The sequence below is a fragment of the Mobula birostris genome, chromosome 3 (genome assembly GCF_030028105.1).
Source record: "Mobula birostris isolate sMobBir1 chromosome 3, sMobBir1.hap1, whole genome shotgun sequence".
NCBI lineage: Eukaryota > Metazoa > Chordata > Chondrichthyes > Myliobatiformes > Myliobatidae > Mobula > Mobula birostris.
In genome coordinates this window covers 222,617,414-222,642,244 of record NC_092372.1, presented here as the reverse complement: position 1 = coordinate 222,642,244, position 24,831 = coordinate 222,617,414, and the positions used below count along the sequence as shown (strand labels likewise).

Genomic DNA, 24,831 nt, shown 5'->3' with positions numbered 1-24,831 from the left:
CAAGCTCAATCTAACACTTCCTGCACACATAGCCCTTCACTTTTCTGTCATGTTTGCACCTAAGAGTCTCTAAAATGCACCGAATGTATCTGCCTCTACCACCACTCCTGAACGGACATTCCACGCACCCATCACTCTCTATGTAAAAACCTTACCTCTGGCATCCCCCCTATACTTTCCACCAACACCTTAAAATAATGCTCCCTCACATTAACCATCTCCACCTGTCGGCCTGTCCACTTCATCTCTTTTCATCTTATTGTACGACTCTTATCAAGTCACTTCCCACCCTCCTTCTCTACAAAGAGAAAAGTCCCAGCTTTCTCAACCAGGCAGTATCCGGGTAAATCTTCTCTGCGTCCTCTCTAAAGCTTCCACATCCTTCCTGCAATGAGGTGACCAGAACATGGAAGAGAGGGAGGGAGGAGGAGGGGCACCAGAGGGAGGTGGTGGGCAGAAGAGAATAAGTGAGAGGGTAACCAGGAGGAGAATGGAAAAGGGGGGGGGGGAGAAATTACCTCACGTTAAAGAAATCAATGGCTTTTTCCTATCTGGTTCACTGTCTTCTCCTATCAGATTCCTTCTTCTTCAGTCCTTTACTTTTTCCTCCTATCACCTTCCAGCTTCTTACTTCATTGCCCCACCTACCCACCTTCCCCCTCACCTGGTCTGACCTATCACCTTCTAGCTTGTACTCCTTCCCCTCCTCCCACCTTCTTATTTCCTCTTCTCCACCTGCCCTCACCCTTCTTTTCCAGTCCCGATGAAGGGTCTCGTCCTGAAATGTCGAGTTCATTCCCCTTTACAGATACTGCCTCACCTGTCAGGCTCCTCCAGAATTTTGTGTGTGTTGCTTGAGACTTCCAGCATCTGCAGAATCTCTTGTGTTTTTGCATCGTCTGCCCGAGGGGAGATGGGAGAATGTCTGGGATAGACGGGATCTTTGATGACGATGAGGCATTGGGAAGTCCCACTTTCAAATCTCTTACTAGCTCTTCCTTCAGTTAGTCCTGATGAAGGGTCTCGGCCCGAAATGTCGACTGTACCTCCTCCTACAGATGCTGCCTGGCCTGCTGCGTTCACCAGCAACTTTGATGTGTGTTGCTTGAATTTCCAGCATCTGCAGAATTCCTCGTGTTTACGTTGCTGAAACGTTTGTGGTATTTCAGTGACAGGTCCCATTGGGTGCCTGGGCAGTGGTGACTCCAATCCCCCCCCATTTGTCACCAAGGTGGGGGCGATCCTGAGCGGCAAGCTCCCTGCTGACACCCCTCGTCCTCTGGAAAGAGAGGGCAGTGACGTACCTGTGTATAGTGTGATCTGTTCGGATGGCAACGCACACATTGTACGTCGGTACATAAACCAATCCACTCATGGGTGTGGATTGCCCTGTCACTGTGTGTCCTGCCAGAGATGGCCACTGAGGGAGATCCATCTGGAAGGGCTGACTCTCGGGAACTTACAATAGTATTGTGAAGATTACCTTAGTATCAGGCAGGGCAAGGTACTAGAGGACTGTTCAATAGTGTTAGAACAGCTGAATTTGAGCGTGGTGTATTGCACTTTCAGGATTTTGTATCTCCTGGGGGGGTTAGGGGTGGGGGGTGGGAGAAGAGGTTTTACATCAGTTCATCAGGCAGGCAGACTGTAGCAAAGAAACAGGTCTGAGCTGCAAATTCTTAGTCAGTTCACCCAACACCAATGGTAGGAGAAGAGTCCAATTCAGTCCATCACCGTGTTGGCCCCCTGAATGAGGGGTGAAGAGTGGGCCCAGCTCAGGACCTCCCCCCACCCCCACCGCCCCGGATCAGCAGTCAGAGTGGGAGAGGGATGGGGTTGTTGTTGGAGGGGTTTACCAGTGTCCCGGTGGGTAGGTGGGGGGTGGCACTGCGATTTGAGAGCTCATTCTGACCCTGTTTTCACCTCTGATCACTTCCAGCTGTGATAACCAGTCGCCATGCCAGTCGTAATACCAGAAGCCTTTAAACATGTCGGCAAGGACCTGGGACTTCAAATATGGACCATCGAGGTGAGAGGCAATATCCATGAGTGGACACTGTGTGTGTGTGTGTGTGTGTGTGTGTGTGTGTGTGTGTGTGTGTGTGTGTGTGTGTGTGCGCGCGCGCGCGTGAAAGAGAGAGTGAGTTTTGTGTGTGTGAGATTTGCCTGTGTGAACTCTTGTGAATTCTTTGTGTTAGTTACCAGTTGAAATGTACTTATTTAACTAAGGTGGGATTTCAACATAGCACAGTACAGCCCACGATGTTGCACTGACCTGTTCACCAACTCCAAAATCAATCTAATCCTTCCCTCCCACATACCCTCTACCTCTCTATCATCCACATGCTTATTTAAGAGTCTCTTAAATGACCTTAATGTACCAACCTCTACCACCACCCCTGGCAGGGAGTTCCATGTAAACAGCACTCCCTGATTAAAAAAAATCTACCTCTGACACTCCCCCATAATTTTCTTCAAGTGCCTTAAAATTACATTCCCTTGTACAGTATCAGTCACTTCGACCCTGGGAAAAAGTCTCTGGCTGTCCACTCGTTCTATGCGTCTTATCATCTTGTACAGCTCTATCAAGTCACCTCTCGTCCTCCTTCACTGCAAAGGGGAAAACCCTCACTTGCTTAGTCATTCCAGTTAAGACATGCTCCTTAATCCAGACAGCATCCTGATAAATCTCCTCTGCATCCTCAGGGGTTCAAAGTACACAGCTCTGAAACTCTTCTTCTCCAGGTGGCCCTGAAGCCAAGGAAGACCACGATCATCGGCCCCCAGATCCCTCCTCCCCGCACAAAAATACAAACAAAAATGGAATGGGCACACCAGCCCCCAGATCTCTCCTCCCTGCACACAAACACAAAACCGAGAAAGACTGTTTGGAAAAACAGAATACAAAGGAACCTTAGGACTGGAAAAAAGTCCAAAGCCCAAGTCTACATCCAAAATGCAAAAAATTTCTCTCTAAAACTCCCACGTCCTTCCTATAATGAGGCAACCAGAACTGAACGCAATATTCCAAGTGTGATAGAGCTGCCACGTTACCTCATGGCTCTTGGGCTCGATCCCCCAACTGATGAATATAAAAACACATCATATGCTGCCTTAACCTCCTATCAATTTACTTTGTGTCTTTGAGAGATCCATGGAAATGGATCCCAAGTTCCTCCTGTTCCTCCACACTGCTACTAGTTGGCTCCCATTGGTCAGGATCGACCGTGGCTGGTGTGTTCTAGCTACCATAAGCAAGCCAGGGCAGTACGATATGGAGAGCAAGCTGTTGCCCATGTAGCAAGCTCCCCCTCTCCACACATCTGATTAGCCCAAAGGAGCGGCAGATACTGACACAGTTTGGTACCAGCAGCATCGCAGGAGTTGCCAGTCAGCGTTGAACTCAGCGTAGGACTGCTTTAGGAACTCCAAGCTCCAGACTTTTCCCTCAGGGCTTACTCCCGAAGATTTCCCCCGTGAGTGGGTATAGCCACAAGGCAGTGCAAGTTTGAGATCGGAGTTTTCCTTCTGGATGAGCTGCCAGCCACGGCTGACAAGCCCCATCTGCCTGGAGTGACTGGTTTTAAGGCGCCAGTAACCCACCTCTGCCCCTTTTTCTACCAGTGGAAGTGGTAGCCAAGTCACACGCGAAGGCCAGGATCTGGACATGGTTGCCAGAGGCTATTTGACACCCATGCCATTGGGAGCATTTAATAGGTAGTGGGACCTTCTTCCACTACCCTCCAACAACCTCCACGCCCTGCCCCGGCTATGACAACCTTAAGGAACCATTATTATAAATTATACAGTAATACTAATAATAACCAAGGTATAGTTAGGGGAATGTTAAGGAACTGCTAGGAGTCCTGCCATTATCCCTCTCCTCTGCTTCAATGAACAAGTGTTTCATGAATGTTTGAACCACTGTCTATGGATCACTGGTTGCTCAAACCGGACCAGTGAGGGGGTGCACTGGCCTGACTGCACCAATCTTCTGACTAGCTCAAGGTCCGTTACAGAGCTCCCTCTTTCTCCCTCCCCACTTCTACTGGGAGCCTTCACCAAGACCCATTCAGAACACTAAACCCTCTCATATATCCCCCGAACCTTTCTGTTCTGGTCACCTCATTATTGGAAGGATGTGGAAGCTTTCAAGAGGGTGCAGAGGAGATTTACCAGGATGCTGACCAGATTAGAGAGTCTGTCTTGTGAGGGTAGGTTGAGTGAGCTGGGGCTTTTCTCTTTGGTGTGCAAGAGGGTGAGAGCCAACTTGATCAGGGTGCACAAGATGATAAGAGGCATAGATTGAGTGGATAGCCAGAGACCTTTCCCCAGGGTGGAAATCGCTACTACCAGGGCGTAATCTTAAAGTAAGTGCAGGAAAGTAAAAGTAGAATTCATAGGGAATTTTTTTTACAGAAGTTTGTGGGTGCGTGGAATGTCCTGCTGGGGTAATGGTAGAGGCAGATACATTAGCCAGATTTCAGAGACTCCTAGATGGGCATGTGGATGATAGGTAAGGGGGGTGTATGTGGAAGGGAAGGGTAGGTTAAAAAGTTGGTGCAACATCGTGGGGCATAGGGCCAGTACTGTGCTGTAATGTTCTGTGTCTCTAGCAGATCCCCAGGCTCTCCCCATCCCCATAGCCCAGGTAACCTCTGCCAATTGAACTTGCTCAAATCTCCCCTGAATGTTCTGCCCCTGGCTGGGAGAACCTATCTCCCTGGCACAAGAGGAGCCTCTGTATCCAGCACATCATCCTCCGCAACTTCCGCCACCTCCAAAGGAATCCTACCACCGGACATATCTCTTACCTCCCTCCCTTCCGCTTTCCACAGGGATCGCCGCCCCTGTGACTCCCTTATCCATTTGTCCCTCCCCACTAATCTCCCTCCCGGCACTTACCCCTGCAGGTGACCAAAGTGCCCACTCACCTCCTCCCTCACCTCCATTCAGGCCCCCAACAGTCCTTTCCCTCCCCCCACCTTTTTATTCTGCTGTCTACCCCCCCCTTCCTTTTCAGTCCTAAAGAAGGGTCTCGGCTATTTATTCCCCTCCGTAGACGCTGCCTGACCTGCTGAGTTCCTCCAGCATTTTGTGTGTGTTGCTCTGGATTTCCAGCATCTGCAGACTGTTCCGTGCCTATCTCCTGTCCTTTGCCTGACAAGCGGCTCTTGGTGAGCCCACCGTTCACCGGCTGGGAAGCCTGCTGCCGAGCCCTAGGCTCCCAGGGTAATGTGGCGTGGGTTCCCTCTTCTCTACTGATGTCTGGTGTGTCTCTTTGCAGAAAATGGAAGTGGTCCCCATCCCTCTGAAGGCTTACGGGAACTTTTTTGAAGGCGATTGCTACTTGATACTGTTCGTAAGTACAAGCTCTGGAGACCTCGAGGAACGCAAGCAAAGCACTCATCTGTCGAGAGAGGGAAACAGAGTTAACGTTTCATCAGATAGCGAGAGAACAGCGTGGTTTTGGGTAACAGAGAAGGTAGGGGAGGGAATATGTAGAACAAAGGGAGATAGGGAGAGACCAAGTGGATTCATGGGGCGATCAAGTAAATGAGGCTTTTTGTGTTGTGCTGCTGAGAGCAGGACTGTGATACTTGGCCAGCAGCCTCTACTGTACTGAGTGATAGAGTCTTATTGCATGGAAGGAGACCCTTTGAGATGGATCTTAAGCAATGCTAATGCTCCCACCACAACCACCATCTCCAGCAGCTCAGTCTGAATGGGCACCACCATGTTGCCTGAAGTCCTTTATAAATTTCTCAGCTCCGATCTTAAAACTTGTTTTAGCTCCCCCTTCCTTGGGGAAAAAAAAGACTGTTTTTTCACTCTGTCTATGCCCCTCATCAACTTGTACTCCTCTATCAGGCCATCCCTCAATCTCCTACATTCCAGGGAAGTTTTCCCTGGAGTGTCAGAGGCTGAGGGGGCAAATACTTCACCCGGAAGGTGGTGGGTATATGGAACAATATACAGTCCTGTGCAAAATATTTTAAGCCAAGGGTGAAAAGCCAGGGTGCTAAGGCTTTTGCGGGGCACCATACCCGCTCTGCCAAAGGCAGTGGTGGAAGTGGGTTTAATTACAAGGTTTAAATGGGGATGGGAAAGGTTTACAGCAGGGCTTCCTAACCTGGGGTCCATAGTTAACTATACGTTGGGGATTCCTGTTTTGGAGGATGGGGCTAGCTCAGGTAAGCAGCTTTGCCAGCATGGCTAAGTTGGGCTGAAGGGCCTTGTAACATGCTGTATGCCTATACAACCATCAGGGGCTGCTGCAGCCTTGCAAACATATAAGCGTGGAAGTGTATAGTACAGGAGCAGGCCATTCTCAGCCCACAATGTCTGTGCTAAGCACAATGCCAAATTAAACTTAATCTCTTGTCTGTACGTGATCCATATCCATCCAATCCATGCATTCATGTGTTTAACAGTTTCTTAAAGGCCTCTATTATATCTGCTTTCATCACCATCTCTGGCATCCTGTTCTAGACACCCATGACATTCTGTCAAAAAAAACTTGGCCTCACACATCTTTAAACTTTTCCTCTCTCACCTGAAATGCTTGTCCTCTGGAACTTGGCTCAGACTTTTCCAGTTATTGGGTAAGGAGGAAATGGCAGAGGCTTTGAATGACTATTTTGTATCGGTCTTCACGGTGGAGGACACATCTAACATGCCAAAGAGAGATGTTATGTATGTGATGGGAGGTGAGGACCTCGATACAATAGCTTTCTCTAAAGAGGTAGTGCGGAGCAAACTTGTGGGCCTGAAGATTGATAAGTCACCTGGCCCTGATGGAATGCATCGCAGGGTACTGAAGGAAATGGCAGAAGTTATAGTAGAGGCTTTGGTGATGATTTACCAAAATTCTCTGGACTCTGGGCTGGTCCCAGCGAATTGGAAGACAGCGAATGTCACGCCACTGTTCAAAGGCAGGTAAATATGGGCCAGTTAGTTTAACATCTGTAGTTGGGAAAATGCTCGAGGCTATCATTGAAGAAGAAATAGCGAGACATCTGGAAAGAAATGGATCCATCAGGCAGACACAGCACGGATTCAGCAAAGGCAGGTCCTGTTTGACAAACTTACTGGAGTTCTTTGAGGATATAACGAGTGCAGAGGATAGAGGGGAACAGATGGACGTTATTTACTTTCAATTTCCAGCATTTGATAAGGTGCCTCATAGAAGACTTATCCATAACATAAGGATGCATAGAGTTGGGAGTGATATATTGATCATCATTACATAATAGAATATAGAACATAGAATAGTACAGCACAGTACAGGCCCTTCGGCCCACAATGTTGTGCCGACCCTCAAACCCTGCCTCCCATATAACCCCCCCCCACCTTAAATTCCTCCATATACCTGTCTAGCAGTCTCTTAAATTTCACTAGTGTATCTGCCCCCACCACTGACTCAGGCAGTGCATTCCACGTACCAACCACTCTCTGAGTAAAAAACCTTCCTCTAATATCCCCCTTGAACTTCCCACCCCTTACCTTAAAGCCATGTCCTCTTGTATTGAGCAGTGGTGCCCTGGGGAAGAGGCGCTGGCTATCCACTCTATCTATTCCTCTTATTATCTTGTACACCTCTATCATGTCTCCTCTCATCCTCCTCCTCTCCAAAGAGTAAAGCCCTAGCTCCCTTAATCTCTGATCATAATGCATACTCTCTAAACCAGGCAGCATCCTGGTAAATCTCCTCTGTATCCTTTCCAATGCTTCCACATCCTTCCTATAGTGAGGCGACCAGAACTGGACACAATACTCCAAGTGTGGCCTAACCAGAGTTTTATAAAACTGCATCATTATATAATGTCTCTCTGGTGCTTCCTGCTCACCCCCCCCCCTTCCCCTTTATCCAACCGTGGTTACCCTCTCCCTGCCCCCTTCCCACTCTCCATCCACAATAGAGACCCATATCAGAATCAGGTTTATCATCACTCACATGTCATGAAATTTGTAGTTTTTTGCAACAGCAGTACAGTGCAATATATACACTTACTGCAGTACTGTGCAACAGGTCTTAGGCACCCCAGCTATATATGTGCACCGTAGACTTGTCATGAAATCTGTTGTTTTCACAACAGGACAGGCACTCTTCTCATTGCTACCATCAGGAATGAGGCACAGGAGCCTGCAGACACACACTCAATGGTTCAGGAACAGCCTCTTCCCCTCTGCCGTCAGATTTCTGAACGGACAGTGAACACTCCCTCACTATATTTTGCCCTCTTTTTGCACTACTAATTTAATTTAGTTTATATGTACTGCATATATATCTTATTACAATTTATAGTTTTTATTATTGTGTATTGCAGTGTACTGCTGCCGCTAAACGACAAATTTCACAGCCTATGCCAGTGATATTTAGCCTGATTCTGGGTTTTGTGGCAACAGAACAGCGGAAGATGTAAAAGAAATTACTGTAAGCAGGGGTACCCAACCTGGGTCCACAGAGCCCTCGGTTAACGGCGAGGGTCCCCAGCATAAAGAAGGCTGGGAACCCCTGTGAGCCATATAATTAAATATTCAAACAAATGGACAAATATATACTCAGATCGATAAATATATAAAACAAATGATTGTATAAACTGATAGAAAAAGTAGAAAGTAAATGGCAGAATAAAGGAATAAATAGATAGCTAAACAAAAAGTTAGCTAGGTCGCTAGATGGATAGATAGAAAACAAATAGATCTATAAAAATCAAGCAGGCGAGCGATTTATCACGCTGCTCCACGGGCTTTGCTTGTCTCTGTGCTGGACTGAGACTATGGCCAGCAACCAGTGGACTTCTGGATCGGCTGCAGTGGTGTTGTGAACTCCAGTTCTGAATGCTGTTTGCATGATTTCTCTCTCTCTCTCTCTCTCTCTCTCTCTCTCTCTTTCGCTGTGCATTGGGTGTTTGAAGGTCTTTTGTTTTTAATGGGTTCTGTCGGGGTTTCTTTGTTTTGAAGCTGCCTGTAAGGAGACAAGTCTCACAATTGTATAAAGTGTACATACTTTGATAATAAAATGCACTTTGAACTTTGAACTTTAAATGGATGAATGAATGATTAAATAATAAGCCATTCTCCTTTCTCACCTGGGAATTATGCCTCTTGGTTCTGGGTTTGCCGTAAGGGGGGATTTCCTCTCTGCCGATTGCTTGTCCGCTGTTCCAGTCTCCAGTTCCGCATGTGAAGTGCATAGCCACATCAGGGGATGCCTCAGCAATGCAATCTTTGGTTGAAAGGGATGTTAAAGGAAATGCCTTCTCTGCACAGGCCAAGAAGACGGCCAGTGGGATCTCTCAGGCCATCCATTTCTGGATCGGGAAAGCATCCTCGCAAGACGAGCAGGGGGCTGCAGCCATGTACGTCACCCAGCTGGACGATTGCCTGGGAGGGAGTCCCACCCAGTACCGCGAGACACAGGGCCACGAGTCCCCAGAGTTCAAAAGCTACTTCAAGAATGGCATTGTGTGAGTAATATTGGGGAAGCCCTTATTCCAGTGGCTTGGTGATGCTGGTTTAAAATCTCGCAGACACATTAAAAATTAAGATTAGCTTTATTTCTCAAAAGTACATCGAAATGTACATAGTGAGGGCTGTGGGGCTGCACTCACTGTAGGTTAGAAGAATGAGGGAAGGTCTCATTGAAACCTATCGAATGTTGAAAGGTTTAAATAGAGTGGAAGCGGAGAGGATGTTTCCAGTCACGAGAGCGTCAAGAACCAACGGGCACAGCCTCAGAATAGAGGGATGTCCCTTAAGAACAGAGATGAGAAGGAATTTATTTAGAGAATAGATGGTGAATCTGTGGAATTCATTTTCTCAAATGACTGTTGAGGCCAAGTCATTGCGTATATTTAAAGTGGAGGATCTTGATTAGTAAGTTTACAGGAGAAGACAACATGGTTAACACAGACACAGTGGGCTGAAAGGCCTGTTCTTATACTGATGTCAGCTTTAGTTTGGACCTCTGGAAGTGTGGGAGCCACTCCATCAGTGGTGGTGATCAGTGCTGGCCTTAGACTGGGAGAAGGAAAGGGAATTGTGGGCAGAAAGGCAGGAGGGTGGGGGAGAATGATTAACACCCTCTGATTTGATCTGTCTGCCGTCAATAACCATGGCTTTGCTGTGATTTGCTTTTTCTTTGGCAGGTACAAGAAAGGAGGTGTCGCCTCAGGGTTCAAGCACGTGGAGACAAACGTGTACAACATCCGCCGTCTGCTCCATGTTAAGGGGAAGAAGAAAGTGGCGGCCACAGAGGTGGGAAAGGTTGCAGTGCCTGGGGGTGTGCTGGGGCCCACAATAGGACCAAGTCAATCTAGAGCTTCCCACTTAGGCCAGAAATTAACTGATATAATCATTCACTGAAATGAGATACCTGACAAAGGAACTGAGATCTAGTTAATTAGTTAATGCAACCAGATGAAACCAGCTAAGATGGGCATAAAAATGTAGAAACATAGAAATCTACAGCACATTACAGGCCCTTCAGCCCACAATGTTGTGCTGACCATGTAACCTATTCCAGAAATTGCCTAGAATTTCCCAACCACATAGTAAGTAAGTAAGGCATCCATTAGTCTTGTGAGACCATGGATCTGCGCCTGGAAAGTCTTCACTCTCCAGGGCCCAGGCCTGGGCAAGGTTGTATGGAAGGCCAGCAGTTGCCCATGCTGCAAGTCTCCCCTCTCCACGACACCAATGTTGTCCAAGGGAAGGGCATTAGGACCCATACAGCTTGGCACCAGTGTCGTCACAGAGCAATGTGTGATTAAGTGCCTTGCTCAAGGATACAACACGCTCCCTCGGCTGGGGCTCGAACTCACGACCTTCAGGTCGCTAGTCCAATGCCTTAACCACTTGGCCACGTGCCCACACGCATAGTCCTCTATTTTTCTAAGCTTCATATACCTATCTAAGAGTCTCTTAAAAGACCCTATTGTATCTGCCTCTACCACCGTTGCTGGCAGTGCATTCTACAAACCCACCACTCTCTGTGTGAAAAACTTACCTCTGACATCCCCTCTGTACCTGCTTCCAAGCACCTTAAAACTGTGTCCCCTCGTATTAGCCATTTCAGCCCTGGGACAATGCCTCTGGCTATTCATACGATCAAAGCCTCTCATCATCTTATACACCTCTATCAGGTCACCTCTCATCCTCTGTCACTCCAAGGAGAAAAGGCCAGGTTCACTCAACCTATTCTCATAAGGCACGCTCCCCAATCCAGGCAACATCCTTGTAAATCCCCTCTGCACCCTTTCTTTGGTTTCCACATCCTTCCTGTAGTGAGGTGACCAGAACTGAGCACAGTACTTCAAGTGGGGTCTGACCAGTGTCCTATACTGCTGTAACATTACCTCTCGGCTCCTAAACTCAGTCCCACGGTTGTTGAAGGCCAATACACCATGCGCCTTCCTAACAACACAGTCAACCTGCACAGCAGCTTTGAGTGCCCTATGGACACGGACCCCAATATCTTGCTGATCCATGTTAGTCAGTATTAGTGTGTTGGGCCAAAGGGCCTCTTGACCTGCTCTATTGGTTTATTGTTTTTTTTGTCATATGTACCAAAGCAAAGTGAAAAACTTGTCTTGCATACTGTTCATACAGATCAAATCATTACACAATGAATTGAGGTAAAACAAGGTAAACAATAACAGAATGCAGAATAAAGTGTAACAGCTACAGAGAAAGTGCAGTGCAGGTAAACAATAAGGTGCAAAATCATAATGAGTCAGAATGTGAGGTCAAGAGTCCATTTTATTGTACTAGAGAACCATTCAATATTCTTATAACATTTACGATAGAAGCTGTCCTCGAGCCTGGTGATGCGAGCTTTCAGGCTTTTGTATCTCCTGCCCGATGGGAGGGGGGAGAAGAGAGAATGTCCGGGTGGGAGGGATCTTTGCTTATGTCGGCTGCTTTACTGAGGCAGTGAGAAGTGTAGACAGAGTCCATGGAGAAGAAGGCTGGTTTCCGTGATGTGCTGAGCTGTGTCCACAGCTGTCTGCGGTTTCTTGCAGCAACATGCATAGCCTTTGCCGTACCGAGCCACCGTGATGCATCCGGACGTCCAAACACGAGATTCTGCAGATGCTGGAAATCCAGAGTAACACACAGTGTTTGCTGGTGGAATTCAGCAGGTCAGGCAGCATCTGTGTACAGGATTAAACAGTCGATGTTTCAGGCCAAGACCCCCTCACCAGGACTGGGAAACCTTATCGTTCCAGTCCTGATGAAGGATCTTGTCCTGAAACATCGACTGTTTATTCCTGTACATGATGCATCTGACTTGCTGAGTTCCTTCTCTGTTTTGTGTGTGTGTTGCTCAAAGTTTCCAGCATCTGCAGAATCTCTTGTGTTTTAGTTTAGTTGGATGTTTAATTAGTTTTGCATAACACTGTGGGCAGAAAGGCCTGCTCCTGTGCTGTACTCTTCTCTGTTCTACAGTGTAATTCTGTGTACAGGTCGACCTTTCCTGGGACAGCTTCAACTCAGGCGACGTTTTCCTCTTGGATTTGGGCAAAATCATAGTCCAATGGAATGCGCCACGGAGCAACAGGACGGAGAGGTTAAAGGTCAGTTGGATTGGGGAGGCAGTTTCCCCAGGGACCCATCGCTGCTTCTTTCCTCTGCTGTTTCCCACCCCACCCTCAGTGACCCTCCGATTACACCTCCAGCACCCCCAACCCCTGTTCCTTTCACCCTTTGACCTCCGGCTCCCCAACTCTCCTCCACGCACTCTGATCCCAATTTCACTACACGGCCTCTAGCAGGGACATGGACACGAGTGGAGAAGGAGTCTAGGTGAGCCTAGATTACAATGGGAATGTGATCAGCAGCCGGGAAAAGGCCATTGGAGTTTAATTCACAAAGAGTGACCTTTTGCACTTGGGCCAGAACAGACCATGAGATCATAAGACATAGGAGCAGAATTAGGCGATTATATTCCATTCCTGAGGCTGTGTCATCTGGTCCTAGACTCCCCCACTAATCTAAGAAAAAAATGTGCTGACTTTGGAGAAGGTCCAGTGGAGGTTCACGACAATGATCCTGGGAATGAAAGGGTTAATGAATGAGGAATGTTTGATGGCTCTGGGCTTGTACTTGTTGAAGTTTGGAAGAATGAGGGAGGATCTCATTGAAACCAATTGAATATGGAAAGGCCTGGATGGGGTGCAAGTGGAGAGGATGTTCGCTATAGTGAGAGTCTCGGACCAGAGGGCTCAGCCTCTGAGTAGAAGAGCAGCCTTTACAAAAGAGATGTGGAGGAATTTCTTAAGCCAGAGGTGGTAAATCTGGAATTAATTGGGTATATTTAAGCGTTTGGGTATAATGAAGGCAGAGGTTGATAGGTTCTTGATTAGTCGGGGCATCAAAGGTTACGGGGAGAAGACGGGAATGGAGTTGAGGGAGACTGTGGGGTGACCTTATAGGGGTATATAAAATCATGGATAATCAGCCACAATGGAATGGTGGAACAGACTCGATGGGCCGAATGTGAATTCTGCTCCTATGTCTTATGATCCGTGTTAGCAAAGTAAAATATGGAGGAAGATGTATGTTGGCCTTTATTGGTTGGGGTACTGAGTCTAAGAACTGGGGCAAAGTGATGCAGCTCTGTAAGACATCAGTTAAGGCCACGTTTGGAGCACTGCAATTAGTTGTGGTCACTCTGTTATGGGAAAGAGATGGCTGAACTGAAACTAGTTCCCTGAAAACTTATGAGGATGATGCCAGGATTTAAGGGGGAGGTCGTACACATTATGACTTCATTCTGTGGAACATAAGAAGCTGTGGGGTGACCTTATAGGGGTGTATAAAATCATGGATAGTGTAGACAGGGTGGATGCTCACAGTCCTTTTCACAGGATTGGAGAGAGAAGGCAAACTCAGTGGTCACTTTCTTAGGTTCCTAATATTTTACCTATATGGACTTCGGTCTGTTTGTGGTCTTTTGCTGCTGTAGCCCATCCACTTCAAGGTTCAACGTGCTGTGCATTCAGAGATGCTCTTCTGCACAGCACTGTTGTAACATGTGGTTATCTGAGTTACTGTCACCTTCCTGTCAGCTTGAACCAGTCTGGCTATTCTACTCTGACCCCTCTCTCTGTAACAAGGCATTTTTGCCTGCAGCTCACTGGATGTTTCTTTGTTATTGCACCATCCTCTGTCAACTCTAGAGACTGTTGCGTGTGAAAATCCCAGGAGATCAGCAGTTTCTGAGAAACTCAAACCACCCCATCTGGCACCAACACACATTCCACAGTCAAAATCACTTGGATCACATTTCTTCCCCATTCTGATGTTTGGTCTGAACAACAACTGAGCCTCTTGACCGTGTCTGCGTGCCTTAGTGCATTTGAGTTACTGCCAGGTGATTAGCATTAATGAGCAGGTGTACAGGTGCACCCCAATAAAGTGGCCACTGAGTGTAGGTTTAAAGTTGGAGAGGAAAAAGTTAAAGGGGACACAGTAGGTAGCTTTTTCATACAATGGATGGTGGGTTAATGGAGTGAGCTACCAGAGGAAGTGATAGAGGGGTAGACTGGCTTCATCATTCGGGGCATTGAATTGAGAAGTTGGGATGTCATGTTGCAGTTGTAGAAGTTGTTGGTGAGGTCACATTCGGAATATTGTGTTCCGTTTTGGTCACCCTTTTACAGGAAAGATGCCATTAAGCTGGGAAGGCTGCAGAGGAGATTCACGAGGATGTTGCCAGGACTCAAGGGATTGAGTTGTGGAGAGAGTCTGAGCAGACTGGGACTGTTTTGATTGGAGTGTAGAAGAATGAGAGGTCACCCTATAGAGGTGTATGCAATTACTGGGGCCATAGACAGGATCACAGTCATTTCCTCAGGGCTGGGGAATCAAGAAGTTAGGGGCATGTGTTTGAGGTGAGAGGAGAGAGATTTAATGAGCAACTGCGGGGCAGGTTTTTCACCCAGAGGATAGTCAGTGTATGGGGCAAAATGCCAGGGGAAGTGGTTGCAGTAAGTGCACTAGCAACATTTAAAAGGGGTAGTGGGCAGGTACAGGGTAGAGCGATGTGAAACGCAAGCAAGTGGAACTGGTTCGGTTTGGAAACTCGCTCAGCACGAACAAGATGGGCCGAATGGCCTGTTCCTGTGCTCTGGGACTCTACGCAGGGCGGTCCGCAGGGGGACCAGGGACCTGGAGATGTGAAATGATGGTCGGAGGGGGTGAGGAAGCAACTTTGTGCTTGAACCAGCATGGATAACTTCACTCACCCCAGCGCTGAACCGATGCCACAACCTATAAACTCACTTCCAAAAACTCTACAACTTTATGTTCTCAATATCGGGCTAACTACTTTTTAAACAAAATATTAGCACAATTTCTGGTCTTTTGCACATGGGTTGTTTATCTGTGTCAGGTGGAGTCTTTCATTGATTCTATTGTGTCTCTTTGTGAATGCCCACAAGAAAATGAACCTCAGGGTTGTATATGATGACATGTATCGGGGGTTCCCAACCTGAGGTCTACGGACCCCCAGTTAATGGTAGGGGTCCGTCGCATGAGAAAGGTTGGAAACTCTGGCGTATATGTACTTAGATACTAAACTTACTTTGAACTTCGAGGTCGCTGTGACGTTGGTGTGCCTCTTCCTTTCTCCCTCACACACACACATAGGCCCTGCTGCTCGCCCAGGACATCAGGGACCGCGAGCGAGGAGGCAGGGCCCAGATTGGCATCGTGGATGGGGATCGCGAGAATCAGAGCCCCGAGCTGATGAAGATCATGACAGCCAGTTTGGGAGAGCGGAGGGGAGAGCTGAAGGAGGCTATACCAGATGAGAAGGCCGACCAGCTGCAGAAGTCCAACATCAGGCTCTACCAGTAAGTGTCCATGAGGCCTCTGGCCTCTCTGTGGCCCCTCACCATTCTGTCAGTGGTGATCCAGCATGTTGACTTATCAGCCTGGCCCAAAGTGTCTGATTTAATCATTATGACCAGTACAATGTCGCCCCTTCTCTCTTCTTCTATTCCCCATTCTGTTTCCCACTCCCCTCTTCTCTTCTTAACTGCCCATCACATCCCTCCAGTTCTCCTTCTCCTCCTTCCTTCCCCCAATGCTCCACCCTCCTCTCCAAATATATTCCTCCGTCTCCGGCCCCGGATTCTCAGCTCCCCACCCACCCACCTTCCCCCTTACCTGGACTATTACCTATTACCTCAGCTTGTTTTACTTCCCCTCCCCACTGATGTAAATCGGGGGACCGCTTTGTCAAGCACCTCCGTTCCATTTGCCAAAAGCGGAATTTCCCGGTGGCCAACCATTTTAATCCCTATCCCCATTCCCATTCCAACATGTCAGTCCACGGCCTCCTCTTTTGCTACGATGAGGCCGTTCTCGGGTTGGAGGAGTAACACCTCATATCCTGTCTAGTAGCCTCCGACCTTGTGACATGAACATCGATTTCTCTTTCTGGTAAATTTTCCCCTCTCCTTTCCCGCTTCTATTCCCCAATCTGGACTCTTACCTCGTCTCCTCACCTGTCTATCACCTCCCCCTAGTGCCCCTCCTCCTTTCCTCTCCCGCATGGCCTGCTCCCCTCCCCTATCAGATTCCCTCTGCTCCAGCCCTTTACCTTTCCCACCCACTGGGCTTCACCCATCACCTTTGAGCTATCCCTCTTCCCTACGCCCCCACCTTTTTATTCCAGCATCTTAACCCTTCCTTTCCAATCCTGAAGAAAGGTCTCGACCCAAAAGGTCAGCCATTTATTCATTTTCGTAGGGCCAAAGGGCTTGTTTCTGGGCCCTCCGTCTATTCCATGTATTAATGATACATTGGACAAAAACACCAGCTCAAGGTGTGAGTGGTCGAGTTAAACAATAATTGAAATATCTGCGCAGCTCTGGTCGCCTAACAACAGGACAGATATCAATAAGATTGAAAGAGTGCATGTTCAGAAGCACAGTGAAAAGCTTGCCTTGCATACTGTTCACACAGATCAAATCATGACACAGAGCACTGAGGTAGAACAAAGTAAAACAATAGCAGAATGCAGAATGAAGTGTAACAGCCGCAGAGAGAGTGCAGGGCAGGTGAAGAGTTCTGTGAAATCCGTTGTTTTGCAGCAGCAGTATAGAGTAAGACATAAAAATCACTATGGGTTACAAAAATCAAATTAGCAGCACAAAAAACGATTGATAAGGAAGTGTTTGTGAGTTCATGGACCATTCAGAAATCTCTTGGTGGAGGTGGTGATCTGGATTTCTGGCAGCCACAGAATCTCTTGTTCAGTCTGCCTTGCCCTCCCTTCCTTTTCACTCCCGATGAAGGGTCTCGGCCTGAAACGTTGACTGTTCATTCCCCTCCATAGATGCTGCCTGACCTGCTGAGTTCCTCCAGTCCTTTCTACATGTGATCATGCATTGTACGTAGTGTTTTATAAGTATCTCTAGGAAGAGGTGCAGTCGACGTTTCAGGCCGAGACCCTTCGTCAGGACTAACTGAAGGAAGAGTGAGTAAGAGATTTGAAAGTTGGAGGGGGAGGGGGAGATCCAAAATGATAGAAGAAGACAGGAGGGGGAGGGATAGAGCCAAGAGCTGGACAGATGATAGGCAAAAGGGGATACGAGAGGATCATGGGACAGGAGGTCCGGGAAGAAAGACAAGGGGGGGGACCCAGAGGATGGGCAAGGGGTATATTCAGAGGGACAGAGGGAGAAAAAGGAGAGTGAGAGAAAGAATGTGTGCATAAAAATAAGTAACAGATGGGGTACAAGGGGGAGGTGGGGCCTAGCGGAAGTAAGCGGAACAAGTGCTATACATGCCCTTACACTTCCTCCCTTACCACCATTCAGGGCCCCAAACAGTCCTTCCAGGTGAGGCAACACTTCACCTGTGAGTCAACTGGGGTGATATACTGCGTCCGGTGCTCCCGATGTGGCCTTCTATATATTGGCGAGACCCGACGCAGACTGGGAGACCGCTTTGCTGAACATCTATGCTCTGTCCGCCAGAGAAAGCAGGATCTCCCAGTGGCCACACATTTTAATTCCACATCCCATTCCCATTCTGACATGTCTATCCACGGCCTCCTCTACTGTAAAGATGAAGCCACACTCAGGTTGGAGGAACAACACCTTATGTTCTGTCTGGGTAGCCTCCAACCTGATGGCATGAACATTGACTTCTCTAACTTCTGCTAATGCCCCACCTCCCTCTCGTACCCCATCTGTTACTTATTTTTATACACACATTCTTTCTCTCACTCTCCTTGTTCTCCCTCTTGCCCATCCTCTGGGTCCCCCCCCCCTTGTCTTTCTTCCCAGACCTCCTGTCCCATGATCCTCTCATACCCCTTTTGCCTTTCACCTGTCCAGCTCTTGGCTCCATCCCTCCCCCTCCTGTCTTCTCCTATCATTTTGGATATCCCCCTCCCCCTCCAACTTTCAAATCCCTTACTAACTCTTCCTTCAGTTAGTCCTGACGAAGGGTCTCGGCCTGAAACGTCCACTGTACCTCTTCCTAGAGATGCTGCCTGGCCTGCTGTGTTCACCAGCAACTTTGATGTGTGTTGCTTGAATTTCCAGCATCTGCAGAATTCCTGTTGTTAGTGTTTTATAAGATTGTTTTTACATTTAAATTTATTGCATCTTTTGTTTTTTTTAAATTGTGTTTTTTAAGCTTATTGTTTTTTTTTGCTGCATTGGATTGGGAGTAACAATCGTTTTGTTCTCCTTTACACTCCTGTACTGGAGAATGATGATAAGCTATCTTAAATCTTGAATAATTAACCAGTTTCAATATCAAATGTGTTGGGGGCCATTATGGACCTGTGCCAGTATGTATTTGCCAGGATGCTGTTGAGGTCTTAAGCGAATACTTCCCATCTGTGTTAGTTGTGGAAAAGGACATTTTAGATGGAGAATTCAGGTGGTAGGACAGGGCAATGGTCAAATTCTGAAACTTGCTGAGTTCTGCCAACTTTCTGGATTTCCAGCAGCTGCAGAATCTCTAATGTTTCTGATCGTTAAATGTGGATCTTCAAGCTCCTGTCCCTCCTTTACTCCAAAACCATTACCTTCCCCAAGCAGTAAGTCTGATCAACACCTCCATCCATCAACTCACCCCTCCACACCCCCAACCAACACTACTTTATCATTTTCTGTCAGTCACTTTGTGTCCAGACACTCCTGTGCCTAGTGTCACTTTATGGGCATACGATCGGTCTAGGTACAGTATACAGACAGATTGATACTTTATTGATCTCCGTGCATTACAAGTGCACAGATATACAAATATTAGAACAGAAGTCAGAAAGAATAAAAATAAGTTACCTCAAACAGTCTGACAAGAGGGGGGGTCATCACTTCCCTGGCTATAGGTTGACTCATTATAGAACCTAATGGCCGAGGGTAAGAGTGACTTCATCTCGCGCTCTTCAGAGTAGAGCAGCGAAGTTGTCTTAGTCTATTACTAAAAGTGCTCCCCTGTTCAGCCAAGGTGGCATGCAGAGGGTGAGAAACATTGTCCGACATTGCCCAGATTTTCCGAAGGATCCTTTGTTCTACCAAGTCTCCAACTTGACTCCTATACCAGAGCCAGTCTTTCTGATCAGTTGGTTGAGCCTGTCGGCATTACCCATGTTGGTGCTATTGCCTCAGCACACCGCTGCATAGAAGATTGTACTGGTGACAACAGACTGGTAGAACATGTGAGGGAGAGGCCTGCATACTCCAAAGAACCTCAGTCTCCTCAGGAAATCGAGGTGACTCGGGCCCTTCTTGTACACAGCCTCTGTGTTGGTGCTCCAGCCAAGTCTGTCATCCAGGTGCATCCACTGTAGGTCCTCACCACGTTCATGTCCTCACCATCAATGGTAACAGGGAGCCTCCCATCCTCCCGTTATACACCCAACTGTTGCTGAGTCATCAGAGAATTTCTGCAGATGGCATGACTCGGTGTTGTATCTAAAGTCGGAGGTATACGGGGTAAACAGGAAGGGAGCCAAGACGGTCTGCTGTGGGGCCCTAGTGCTGCTTATAGCCATGTCTAACACACTGCTCTGAAGCTGCATGAACTGTGGTCTGCCGGTCAGGTAGTCCATTATCCGGGATACAATAGAAATGCCAGCCTGCATGGAACGAAGCTTTTCCCCCAGCAATGAGGGCTGTTATGGTATTGAAGGGACTTGAGAAATCAAAAAACACGATCCTCACAGTTCTGTGCTGCTGATCCAAATGGGAGTGAGCTCTGCTCAGCAGGTAGGTGACAGCATCGTCAGCCCCAGTGTACTCCAGGTAGGTAAACTGCAGAGATTGAGGGCTGATCTGACCAGGGGTCAGAGATGAGCCAGCACCAGCCTCTCCAGGGTCTTCATGATGTGTGAGGTCAGGACCACTGGACTGTGGTCATTCAAGACTTTCTGTTGGCCCTTCTTGGGTACTGGGACCACACATGTTGTTTTCCACACAGTCGGGGCCCTTTCCAGGCTGAGACTCAGACTGAAACTGTGCTGGAGAACTGCACACAACTGCTCAGCACACCCCTTCAGGAACTGGGGTTCACACCATCCGATCCCAATGCTTTCCCCGGATTCCCCTTCTCTCCTACTCAGCAGTGAAGGTGAGTCCATGATGACTGGGGAGTTGGTGGAAGGTGGGGACTGGGGGAGCTGAAGACCTGGTCGATGGTAGTTGGTATGTGGAGGTGTGGATGGTAGGGGCAGGGGAAGGAAGGGGTGTAGACAGCGGTAGCATATGTTGAACTGGAGGGGTGAGGAGGGGAGGCGTTGGTGATGAGGGAGCATTGGGTGCCTCAGCACCCGGACTGTAAGCTTTCCTATGTATTTATAGCTGCTCTGCTTTTCTCGTGTACTTTTTTTTAATACTTATTGTGTCAGATCCAGAGTAACAGTCATTTTGTTCTCCTTTGTGCTCGTGTATTGGAGAATGATGGTAGTAATGAGAAGAGAGCATGTCCCAGATGGTGAGGGACTTTAATGACGGATGACACCGTGTCAAAGTGTCTCGATGGTGGGAGGGTTGTGCCATGATGGAGCCAGCTGAGACGACAACCTTTGCAGCCTCTTGTCATTCTGAGCTTGGAGCCTGCACACCGGGCAGAACGCTGGTTCATATGGACATAACCCCAACAGGGGCGAGCGATCAGTTTGGGCATATCTCTCTACCCACAACTGGCCACCCAGCAGGACCACTGAGGTGAAAGCTTGGACCACTGCCATGGGCTTGCCACCATTCACAACTGGGTCTGACCGGATCTGTTTCTCTTTATAGTGTTTCCGACGCGACGGGGAATCTGATGGTGCAAGAAGTAGCCACTCGACCGCTGACCCAGGACTTACTGAAGCACGAGGTGAACATGCATGCTAACGTGAAAGGCCAGCATCCGACAGGGGCCATCCCCCGGCCACCACCCCCCAACCCTCTATCCCGGATCCCGTACCCGATCTTAGACTCCACCCAACAACTACCAATCCAGTATTCCATATCCCATTCCAAATCCCGGACTCTAGCCAGCTTCCCATGATTCCTGGATACCAGCTGCTGTTCCTGCTCCCGGACTCCTGCCAGTCACACCCCCATTCCAGGATTCCAGATCCCATTCCTTTTCCTGAATTTCATCCAACCTGCCCCCAATCCTCGATTTGAGATCCTATTCCTGATTCCAGACTCCAGCCAACCCCTCTCAAACCCTGGATCCCAGATCCTAGCCCTGATTCCAGACTCCAACTAACCACCTCCAGTCCAGGATCCCACGTGATCATTCCCCGATCCCTAGCTAATCATTCCCAATTCTGGATCCAGTGCCATTATTCCTGAGTCCGTGAGACCATAAAGCCATGAGACATAGGAGGCCATTTGGCCCATTGAGTCTGCTCTGCCCTTCCATCATGGCTGATTTATTATCCCCCTCAACCCCATTCTCCTGCCTTCTCCCCGTAACCTTTGATGCCCCAACTAATCAAGAACCTACCAACCACTTTAAGTATACTCAATGACTTGACCTCCACAGCTGTCAGTGGAAATGAATTCTACAGACTCACCACCCTCTGGCAAAAGAAATTCTTCCTTGTCTCTGTTCTAAAGGGATGTCCATCTATTCTGAGGCTGTGCCCTCTGGTACTAGACTCCCACACCATAGGAAACATCCTCTCCACATCCACTCTGTCTAGACCTTTCAATAGGTTTCAATGAGATCACACCTCATTCTTCTAAACTCCTGTGAGTACAGGTCTAGAGCCATCAAACACTCCTCATATATCAACCCTTTTATTCGTGGGATTATTCCGGTCTTCAGACAATCATTCCCAATCCCAAATGCCATGTAGATATACCTGATTGCAGTTTTGAGCCAACATTCCCAATCCTGGATCTCATGAGACTATTCCTGATCCTGGTCTCCAGCCTACTTTTCTCAATTCTGGATTCCACTTGACCATTCCTGGCCCAAGACCACAGCTGATCCCAAATTCCAGCTGACTATTCCTGACCCTGGAATCAGGAAGGTTTCCAATCCCATGCTCCTGTTGTCCTGAAGCAGAAAGCGAATGAATGAAATGATTCCATCACCGTGATGAAACAGCCTATGCCAGTGAATTCCTGAATGTACGGGGGCCTCTGTTTCAGACTGGGATTAATGCCAGTTGGTGGTTGATGGTTAACATGGATTCAGTGGGCTGAAGGGCCTGTTTCCATGCTATCTCTCTCTGTGACTCTTTGACCTGGGGTGGACGCTCGCGATCCTCTACAAACACCATGTTCTTGTCCCTCTCCAGGACTGCTATATCTTGGACCAGGGTGGAGTCACGATCTTTATATGGAAGGGCAAGGAGGCTAATAAAGAAGAGAGACGAGCTGGCATGAGCAGGGCCTTGGTGAGTACTCGAGCCAGCCGCTCTGGCCTCAGAGGGATGTCAGTGGATCTAAGGCACTTTGCAGTGTCCCATGGTCTTAGATTGAAGAGTCTCAGCCTGAAACGTTAGCTCTTTATCCCTCTCCGTTGGTGTTGTCTGACCTGCTGAGTTCCTGCGGCATTTTCTGTGTGCCAGATTAGATTAGATTTATTAGTCACATATACATTGTCCACACAAGAGAATCTGCAGATGCTGGAAATTCAAGCAGCATACAGAAAATGTTGGTGAAACACAGAAGGCCAGGCAGCATCTCTAGGAAGAGGTACAGTCGACGTTTTGGGCCGAGACCCTTCGTCAGGACTAACTGAAGGAAGAGTTAGTAAGGGATTTGAAAGTTGGAGGGGGAGGGGGAGATCCAAAATGATAGGAGAAGACAGGAGGGGGAGGGATGGAGCCAAGAGCTGGACAGGTGATTGGCAAAAGGGATACGAGAGGATCATGGGACAGGAGGCCTGGGGAGAAAGAAAGGGGGAGGGGAGCATCAGAGGAGGATATAGTGAGAGGGACAGAGGGAGAAAAAAGAGAAAGAAAGGGGGGGATAAATAAATAAATAAGGGATTCGGTGTGAAGGGGAAGAGGGACATTAACGGAATTTAGAGAAGTCAATGTTCATGCCATTAGGATGGAAGCTACCCAGACGGAATTTAAGGTGTTGTTCCTCCAACCTGAGTGTGGCTTCATCTTGACAGTAGAGGAGGCCATGGATAGACATGTCAGAATGGGAATGGGACATGGAATTAAAATGTGTGGCCACTGGGAGATCCTGCTAAATGTGGCCACACATTTTAATACCACATCCCATTCCCATTCTGATATGTCCATCCATAGCCACCTCTACTGTTAAGATGAAGCCACACTCAGATTGGAGGAACAACACCTTATATTCTGTCTGGGTAGCCTCCAACCTGATGGCATGAACATTGACTTCTCTAACTTCCGTTAATGCCCCACCTCCCCTCGTACCCTATCCGTTATTTATTTATTCTTCTCCTTTCTTTCTTTCTCTTTTTTCTCCCTCTGTCCCTCTCACTATATCTTCCTCTGATGCTCCCCTCCCCCTTTCTTTCTCCCTAAGCCTCCCGTCCCATGATCTTCTCCCTTCTCCAGCCTTGTATCCCTTTTGCCAATCACCTGTCCAGCTCTTGGCTCCATCCCTCCCCCTCCTGTCTTCTCCTATCATTTTGGATCTCTCCCTCCCCCTCCAACTTTCAAATCCCTTACTCACTCTTCCTTCAGTTAGTCCTGACGAAGGGTCTTGGCCTGAAATGTCGACTGTACCTCTTCCTAGAGATGCTGCCTGGCCTGCTGCATTCCACCAGCATTTTGTGAAATGCGTCCTATTGCGTTAACGAGGATGCATTGGGGGCAGCCCACGTGTCACCATGCTCCCGGCCACAACATCACATGCTCAGCAGAACAACACGCAGCCAACGCACAAGGCAGTCACAACAGCAAAGCTAACCTCTTCCTGCATCTCTCCCTGCTCCATTACAATTACAGCTAATCTTTACCAAAATCTTTACAAGGGAAAAGCAATCAAGGTTAAAGAAGAGCTTTATTTGTCAAATGAACATTGAAACATCAATACATACTATCACATACATGAAATGTGTCATTCATGTCAACAACCAACACAGTCCAAGGATGTGCTGGGGGCAGCCTGCAAGTATTGCTTTACTTTCGGTGCCAACATGGCATGCCCACAACCCACTCACCCTAACCGGTACATCTTTGGAATGTGGGAGGAAACCAGAGCACCCAGAGCAAACTCGCCCCGTCACAGGGAGAACGTACAAATTCTTTATAGGCAGCAGCGGAAATTGAACCCCGATCTTACAGCTGGCATGTAAAGCATTAAGCTACTGTACTGCGGGTGGTAATATAACTAAAAGGCCTTTTTTAGCTTGAATCCA

General features: G+C 48.0%; 1 protein-coding gene across 5 annotated transcripts in view; it reads left to right on the top strand.

Moving 5' to 3' along the window:
- vill (villin-like) overlaps window positions 1-24,831 on the top strand; it is a 143,386-nt gene that overhangs the window by 81,332 nt on the left and 37,223 nt on the right. For all 5 annotated transcript variants that reach the window (XM_072254203.1, XM_072254204.1, XM_072254205.1 and 2 more), the window contains 8 exons: window positions 1,940-2,029; window positions 5,288-5,362; window positions 9,277-9,473; window positions 10,155-10,263; window positions 12,474-12,584; window positions 15,661-15,866; window positions 21,279-21,357; window positions 22,781-22,879. In XM_072254203.1, the coding sequence (XP_072110304.1) occupies window positions 1,958-2,029; window positions 5,288-5,362; window positions 9,277-9,473; window positions 10,155-10,263; window positions 12,474-12,584; window positions 15,661-15,866; window positions 21,279-21,357; window positions 22,781-22,879 (948 nt within the window). In that variant the 5' untranslated portion in view covers window positions 1,940-1,957. The remainder of the gene's footprint in view (window positions 1-1,939; window positions 2,030-5,287; window positions 5,363-9,276; window positions 9,474-10,154; window positions 10,264-12,473; window positions 12,585-15,660; window positions 15,867-21,278; window positions 21,358-22,780; window positions 22,880-24,831) is intronic.